This window comes from Gekko japonicus, unplaced genomic scaffold (genome assembly GCF_001447785.1).
Source record: "Gekko japonicus isolate JY-2015 unplaced genomic scaffold, Gekko_japonicus_V1.1 scaffold2972, whole genome shotgun sequence".
NCBI classification, from domain to species: Eukaryota; Metazoa; Chordata; class Lepidosauria; order Squamata; family Gekkonidae; genus Gekko; species Gekko japonicus.
The window spans coordinates 27889-36200 of record NW_015168133.1 but is presented as its reverse complement, the minus strand read 5'-3'; the positions used below and the strand labels follow the sequence as shown (position 1 = coordinate 36200).

The following is an 8312-nucleotide window of genomic DNA, read 5'->3' as shown; positions in this document are numbered from 1 at the left end:
AAAAGGGTTACGGAGACGAAGTCTGCGGAACCATTTGCGGAAAGCCTATTTCTATTAATGGGAAGCAGGGTTAATGGGTTTCCCCCGTCTAGTGGTTTCCCCCCGAAACCTGTTATTGATTATTTGCGATCGGCTTTCCATGGATTTCTGTCACAGTGCGTCACTCACTTTGAGGATCCTGAGATCCAAAAATGGGGGAGAAATATTCTACTATTTCGATATTTCATATATATTTATGTGTTAATTTTAATGAATCAACATTCTGATTGTTTACATTATTAATATTAATTAATAGTACTTTATTAATATTAATTAATAATAATTTATTAATATTAATTAATAATTATGTGTTCTTATTTTATTATTGAGAATAATTTATTATTATCAGGAACCAGCCTGTACAAGTGTTGGAAGATGGCATGCTTGCTTTAACCACCCTGCACTTCATCAGCCTCCTTGATATTCAAGGAGCTTTGAAATTTTGGAACTTTTAGTGCCGTTGATTCTTAGCTGCTCTCGAACCCGTGGATGAAAAAAGGGAAAAGATAGGAAATGGGTCGTGTAATAGTGCAGACGATAGTACTTTGAGACTCCTTGCGATCCCTCATTTGGACTCGACTGCTTATTGATCGTTTGAACTGTGTTGCTGTATCCCCCCCCCAATAAAAAAATAATATTCGAAGAATGGGAAAAAAATGTGAATTTCTTCTAATAAAAACAGCGGATTTATAACGTTTGTCTGAGGAAGGACTCCAGGCTGTTCCCAGCAGAGAGGCAAAACCATTCAAAGCGCTAATTAATCCCAAAGAGACTCCGGGGAACCTGCCTTCCCCATCTAACCTGCAGTTGATTTGCAGCAGTGTCAGGACAGGCAAAGGAAAGTCCGTCCTCTATAATACCGTTGATTTATGGAATTAGCTACTGCAGGATGTGGTGAAGGTCTCTAGCCTGCGATAACTTCAAAACAAGATATGGATTAGATAGTTCACAGGGGATAGAGCTAGCGATGCTGATGAATCAAATGGAGCCTCCGTGTTCAAGGGCAGTATACCTCTTGGTAAGATAGCAAAGGGTAGATTCCGGTGGGGAGTCGTGTTGGTCTGAAGCAACAGAACAAAGTTTGAGTCCGGCGGCACCTTCAAGACCAACAAAGTTTAAATCCAGGTATAAGCTTTCGTGTGCATGTATCTGAAGAAGTGTATAGGGACACAAAAGCTTACACCCAGAATTAAACTTTGTTGGTCTTAAAGGTGCCCCTGGACTCATAGCAAAGGGCAAGCATCTCCTTTTCTGCTGCGCCCTTTTGTCAAACCCCTGCTGTAGGAAGAATGGAGGAGGAGCTCTTCCGCTTGATCCAGCAGGGCTTTTCTTATTGCAGCGTCTTGGTTCATTATATAGCAGCTTCCTCAAAGATGATGCAGGGCAACGACACAGATACACAAGGAAAGATAAAGGCTAAATACCAACTTGTCGCAGGAGGAGATGTGTGTTTCAGATCTAGGGGCTACCCACCGGCTGCAGAAACAGCCGAGGCAGGCCATAGACAAAGAGACTTTTGCAGAGGTCTGGATTGATGGGGAGGGGCTCTGGCTCAGTGGCAGAGCCTCCGTTTGGCATCCAGAAGGTCCCAGGTTCAATCCCTGGCATCTCCAGTTGAGAGGACCAAGCAGTAAGTGACATTACCTCTGCCTGAGACCCTGGACAGCCACAGACAGTCTGAGTAGAGAATACTGACTTTAATGGAACAAGGGTCTGGTTCAGTTTGAGGGAGCTTCATATGCATTCGGAGGGGTTGTGGCTCAGGGGAAGAGCATTTCCTCGGTGTGCAGAAGGTCGCAGGTTCAATCCCTGGCATCTCCCGTTAAAAAGATCAAGTAGCAGGTGATGAGAAAGACCTCTGCCTGAGACCCTGGAGAGCAGCTGCCGGTCTGAGTAGACCTTTGTGGACTGATGGTCTGATTAAGTATAAGGCAGCTTCAGATTTATGCATTTGTTTACTGTGTTTGCATCCTGCCAGTTTGGTGTAGTGGTTAGGAGTGCGGACTCTAATCTGGGAGAACCGGGTTTGATTCCCCACGCCTCCACTTGCAGCTGCTGGTGTGACCCTGGGTCAGTCACAAGTTCTGTCAGAGCTTTTCTCTCAAGGACAGTTTCCGTCAGAGCACTCTCTGCCCCACCGACCTCACAGGGTGTCTGTTGTGGGGAGGAGAAGGGAAAGGAGATTGTAAGCCGCTCTGAGACAACTTCGGGTAGTGAAGGGCGGGGTATACATCCAATCTCCTCCTCCTCCTCCTCTTCTCCCCAGCGGGGACCCAAAAACAGCTTACAGTGTTCTGTATTTATCCAATCTCCATCCTCCCCCTCTCCTCCTCTCCTCCATTTCATCTTAATCACAACAACCCTGTGAAGTAGACTGGGCTGAGAGTGCATAACTGGCCCAACATCACCCAGCAAGCTTCCAAGGCAGAGTGGGGGATTCCAACCTGGGTTTCCCAGCTTCCAGTCCAACCCTTTAACCACTACATGTGTTCATGTGATGGATGCTCTCATTTGTCATTAAACAATCTTCTCGATTCTTTACCTTCCCCCCCCCCCCCCAATGCTACCATCTCCCCCAGCTAGCTCTGCTCTGATGCTGCTTCGGGAGCCCCGGTGACGACCCTCAGCGATGCCGATCCTCTCCGGGGGCAGCGACCTCGACTACAGCTACAACTCCTGCAGCTCCCTGACCCACCTTTTCCCCATCTCGGCAGTCGAGGCGCCCCCAGCCAAAGGGGTCCACTACCAAAGGGCCCGCCGGATTTGCCACCCAGATCAGGCCCAGAAGGTTGATCCGAAGAAGGAGGTCATGATCAACGTTGGGGGCGTCAAGTACCTCCTCCCTTGGAGCACCCTGGATGAGTTCCCGGCGTCCCGGCTGAGCAAGCTCAAGTTCTGCAGCAGCTACGAGGAAATCACCCAGTTGTGTGACGACTACGACGAAGACACCCAAGAATTCTTCTTCGACAGGAACCCCGGCGCTTTTGGGATGATCCTCAGCTTCCTGGCGGCGGGGAAGTTGATGCTCTTTCGAGACACCTGTGCCTTGTCTTTCCTGGAGGAGCTGAGGTACTGGGGGATCGAGGAGTCCAACTTGGAGAACTGCTGCTTCCGAAAGCTCTTCCAGAAGCTCGAGGAGTTTGCGGAGGTGCGCAAAGAGGAGGAAATGGATCAGGCCACAGATACCACCTGTGTCCTGGAGGAGGAGGAGGAGACCCGGTTCGGGCAATTCATGAACAAGCTCAGGGATATGGTCGAAAACCCGCGGTCGGGTCTTCCGGGGAAAGTCTTTGCCTGCCTCTCTGTCCTCTTTGTGGCCACCACGGCGATAAGCCTTTGTGTCAGCACAATGCCGGATCTGCGGGCCGAAGAAGACAGGGTGAGTCGCTGTTCCATTGCGATTGTGATTGTGGGCAGTTCTTACACATTGGCGATAAGGGAAACCCAGTATTCCCTGAACTGAGTGCATATCTCCAGCCCCGTTCACCCACGTGTGTGTATGCCTCTTGCTTCATCCACTCATGATTACATTTAAGAGGAGCTCTGCTGGATCAGTCCAGTGGTCCAGCTTCCTGTTTCCCACAGGGGCTCAGCAGATACCCCGGTAACACAAGAACATAAGAGAACATAAGGGAAGCCAATGTTGGATCAGGCCAATGGCCCATCCAGTCCAACATTCTGCCACACAGGGGCCAAAAATACCAGGTGCCATCAGGAGGTCCATCAGTGGGGCCGGGGACACTAGAAGCCTTCCCACTGTTGCCCCCCCCCCAAGCATCAAGAATACAGAGCATCCCTTGCCCCAGACTGAGAGTTTTTATTTATTTTTGTTGCTGTTCGGTCGCACAGTTGAGTCCGACTCTTCGCGACCCCATGGACCAGATCCCGCCAGGCCTTCCTGTCTTCCGCCGTCCTCTGAAGTTGGCTGCTCAATTTCATGTTCATTGCATCTATGACACTGTCTAACCATCTCATCCTTTGCCGTCCCCGTCTTCTTTGACCTTCAATCTTTCCCAGCATCAGGGTCTTCTCCAGTGAGGGCTCCCTTCTCATTTGGTGGCCAAAGTATTTGAGCTTCAGTTTCACTATCTGGCCTTCCAGGGAACAGTCAGGGTTGATTTCTTTTAGGATCGACTGATTTGATCTTCTTGCAGTCCATACCTTGTGGCTAATAGCCACTGATGGACCTCTGCTGCATATAACAACATACAAGAAGCCAATGTTGGATCAGGCCAATGGCCCATCCAGTCCAACACTCTGTGTCACACAGTGGCCAGAAATACCAGGTGCCATCAGGAGGTCCACCAGTGGGGTCAGGACATTAGAAGCCCTCCCACTATTGCCCCCCCTCCCCAAGCACCAAGAATACAGAGCATCACTTGCCCCAGACTGAGAGTTCCTATCTATACCTTGTGGCTAATAGCCACTGCTGGACCTCTGCTCCATATGATTATGCAATCCCTTCTTGAAGCTGTCCATGCTTCTAGCTGCCGCCACCTCCTGTGGTAGTCTCATAGCAGGTACAAAGAGGCAAAACCCTATGGAGGGGCCCAAACAACTGGGGCACTGGGCTTCAGGAAAGAAGGTCCCATTCAATAATCAATGGCTAATAGCCATCAATAGACCTAGTCTTCAGGAAGTGGTTTGATCCATTAAAAAAAAAACATGTAAACTCATTGCACACCTTGTGGCAGTGAGTTCCACAAATAGTTATATGCAGTGTGAAGAAGTACATACTTCCATAAGTCTCGTATCTACTGCCCATCTGGACTTGCCAAGTCTCCTCCCATGCTGGCACCTGTGTTGCCCGCTGCTGCTCTGCTTGGAGGAGAATTTAAAAAAAAAAGTCAGTGGTATATATGCCATGACATCACTTCAAGGTAAAACGCAGAAGTTAGGAATTGCTGGTTTTACCATAGAGTTTCTGGCAATTTCTTGAGCTACCAGAAGTCACACCTGGGTTTTTCTGGAAGTGAAAAATGCATGCAATGTGCCCTCCACATCTCTGTTTCTGAAGTTACTGCCAATCAGATTACTGTGGATTGTAGTGTTTTGGGAGGAGGAAACATTTTCTTTTCCCACTTTTCCTATAACATGGATGATTTTAGAAATATCTTTCATGTTTCTCCCACCTTTGTTCCTCTCCCCCTCATACTTGGTGACTGGTTGCTAAAAAGCATTGTTCAGTGCGGCGATATAAAAACCAATGCGGCGCGTGCAAATCATTCCTTGATGTTAATGGTTATCAAAAGATGCCACCTGCCCCTGTGTTTTGACTGCAGGAACTGGGTGCAGGTTAGATCAAACCTCATGTGCAGGTAGGCCTTAAGCGTGAGTCCTTGAGAACCATGACCAGATCTCAGTGTTGATATCTTCCCAAAACATTCTTCATAATATCTGAGCCACACATTCCACCCAGCTGGGGAGAAAACAAAAAAGTCACAGAGCAATAATGACCTGAGCAACAGTCGGTTAAACTTTGATCAGGTAACAACCTTCTATCAGAAGCACCAAGAGCATATGAGAACATAAGAACATAAGAGAAGCCAATGTTGGATCAGGCCAATGGCCCATCCAGTCCAACACTCTGTCACACTGTGGCCAAAAATACCAGGTGCCATCAGGAGGTCCACCAGTGGGGCCAGGACACTAGAAGCCCTTCCACTGTTGCCCCCCCCCAAGCACCAAGAAGACAGAGCATCCCTTGCCCCAGCCTGTGAGTTCCTATCTATACCTTGTGGCTAATAGCCACTGATGGACCTCTGCTTCAGATGCTTATCCAATTCCGTCTTATAAGAATATCAGAGAAGCCAATGTTGGATCAGGCCAATGGCCCATCCAGTCCAACACTCTGTGTCATACAGCGGTCAAAAATACCAGGTGCCATCAGGAGGTCCCACAGTGGGGCCAGGACACTAGAAGCCCTTCCACTGTTGCCCCCCCCCCCAAGCACCAAGGATACAGAGCATCCCTTGCCCCAGACGGAGAGTTCCTATCTATACCTTGTGGCTAAGAGCCACTGAGGGACCTCTGCTCCAGATGTTTACCCAGTTCCTTCTTATAAGAACATCAGAGAAGCCGATGTTGGATCAGGCCAATGGCCCATCCAGTCCAACACTCTGTGTCATACAGCGGCCGTCCAGGTCAGGGCAACTGAGCTAGGGGAAATTAGCAGCAGTACAGAAAGGAACAAAGGATAATCGCTGACTGCAAGAATGGATGAGAGGATTAGACTTTTGTGCATGGGTTGTGATTTGGGGTGGGGGGGAAGCTGCTTGCAAACCCAGTTTGATGCAAGCTTGGAAGCTGGGAAATGAGAGAGTGATGCTCTTGCATTTAAGCAAACTGGCAAGGAAGCAAAACCACAGATGTTGGTTAACCTTCTTCCTAGATCTGTTCCCCCCCCCCCCCATATTTTCTGGAATGCAGAATGGAATCTATCTCTGCCCCCAACTATCAGTCCCACAAGCAATGTTCCCTCTAAGCTGTGGAGTCCTGTGAGCAAAAATTCTACTTTGTGAGCTACTGGCCTTAAAGTTGTGAGCGAGCGATTTGGCTACTGCATAAATTAGTTTGCTCGGGAGCTGTCCTTCCTGAGCGAAGACAAAAATGTGTGAGCCGGAAGCTAAAAAACTGTGAGCTAGCTCACACTAACTCGGCTTAGAGGGAACACTGCCCACAAGCACCTCAGACAGTATAGAAAGTTTTCCCAGGGGTTTCAAATGACCCTTGACCTCCAGCAACTTTCCTGTTCTACAGGTGAAATACTGCATGGATCCTGTTCATTTGCTGCCGGAGGCAATCAAGTTTTTTTAAAAAACAAACTATTTTAAAAATCGTCCTCCTTCATAAATGTATTTGCTTTGATGAAACATCTTTGCAAGAGATAAAAAAAAGTCAACTACAGCGCTTTTTGGGGGGTTGGCAATTGTTTCAGCATTACAGTAATCCCCTTTAAATCCATCCGTGCTCACTATGGGTTTCCAGACAGCATTTTCTTTTCTTTCCATTATAAAAAAGCTTTGCATTTCTTATTTTTTGTTAGTGAAAGGATGTCGTTAGTCCCTGCATAGAAAAGCTTCAGCTACCTTAAAACACATTCATTAGGAGCAAGTCCCTACTTGCTGAGCTGTACATTTTTGTACCTATTTCATATTTACTCAGAAGCAAACTTTTGCATGTTTACTTAGGAGTAAGCACTGGCTGCTGTGTTCTCTGGGAGCTAGCCCCTAATAAAAGTGTTTAGGACTTCAGGCCTATATCCTAAAGGAATAGCTACAAACACACAAGGAACACGGCAAAGTTAGACAACCATAAAGAAACACCGTGATAGAACAGTCCACAGCTACAAAGACCTATTCCAACGCTGTAGACTATCTTGCTCCTGATAAAGGACTGATGAAAGTTGCAGCAGTCATAAATGATGAAAGATGCAGCAGGCTGTTATATTCTCCTCAAAGAGTAATTCAGCAGGCATGAGAAATGCAGCAGGCAGTTGTATTTTCCACACTAAGTGTTTCAGCAAGCATCAAAGCAAGCAACATGCTTCCTAGGCAAAAATTGTGTGTTTCGACAAATTCTTCTTCAGGCAGACATATTTTCCTGCAACCAAAGCCCTCAATTTTACTGTGCATAAGTCAAGCATTCTAAAGAAGGCTTCTCTGGTTCTATTAGTAGATACAATGTACTTTAGGCTTTTTGTATGTGTATGAGATATACTAGAGTCTTTACTGCAAGTAAATCAATATATGAATATACAAGTACATATTAGTAGAAGTGTGTTTTGTTCTATCACGGTGTTTCTTTATGGTTGTCTAGATCCTAAAGGGGCAATGCAGGGGGGAGGGATTGCTTTTATGAACCGTGGTTCATATTGACATGGGGGACAATTCACAATGCAATGTTTTCCCCTCAGTATCCCCTCAAGAAGAACTCAAAGTAATTGATTCATCTGATTGTTACCATGAAAGAGCAGGTAGAGAAAGAGGTACTTTTCTCCCTTTCTCACAATACAAGAACTCGTGGGCACTCCATGAAATTGCTGAGCGGTCGGGTTAGAACGGATAAAAAGGAAGTACTTCTTCACCCCAAAGAGTGATTAACACTTGGAATTCCCTGCCACAGGAAGTGGTGGCGGCTACAAGCATGGACAGCTTCAAAAGGGAGTTAGATATGCATAGGGAGCAGAGGTCCATCAGTGGCTATTAGCCACAAGGTATAGATAGGGGCTCTGGGGCAAGTGATGCTCTGTCTTCTTGGTGTTTGGGGGTGGG

General features: G+C 47.1%; 1 protein-coding gene across 1 annotated transcript in view; it reads left to right on the top strand.

Moving 5' to 3' along the window:
* Nucleotides 1-2668: 2668 nt before the first annotated feature.
* KCNG4 (potassium channel, voltage gated modifier subfamily G, member 4) overlaps nucleotides 2669-8312 on the top strand; it is a gene marked incomplete at its 3' end in the record, with an annotated part of 33133 nt that continues 27489 nt past the window's right edge. Inside the window, exon 1 of the mRNA XM_015414921.1 lies at nucleotides 2669-3418. Coding sequence (XP_015270407.1) covers nucleotides 2669-3418 — 750 coding nt within the window. The remainder of the gene's footprint in view (nucleotides 3419-8312) is intronic.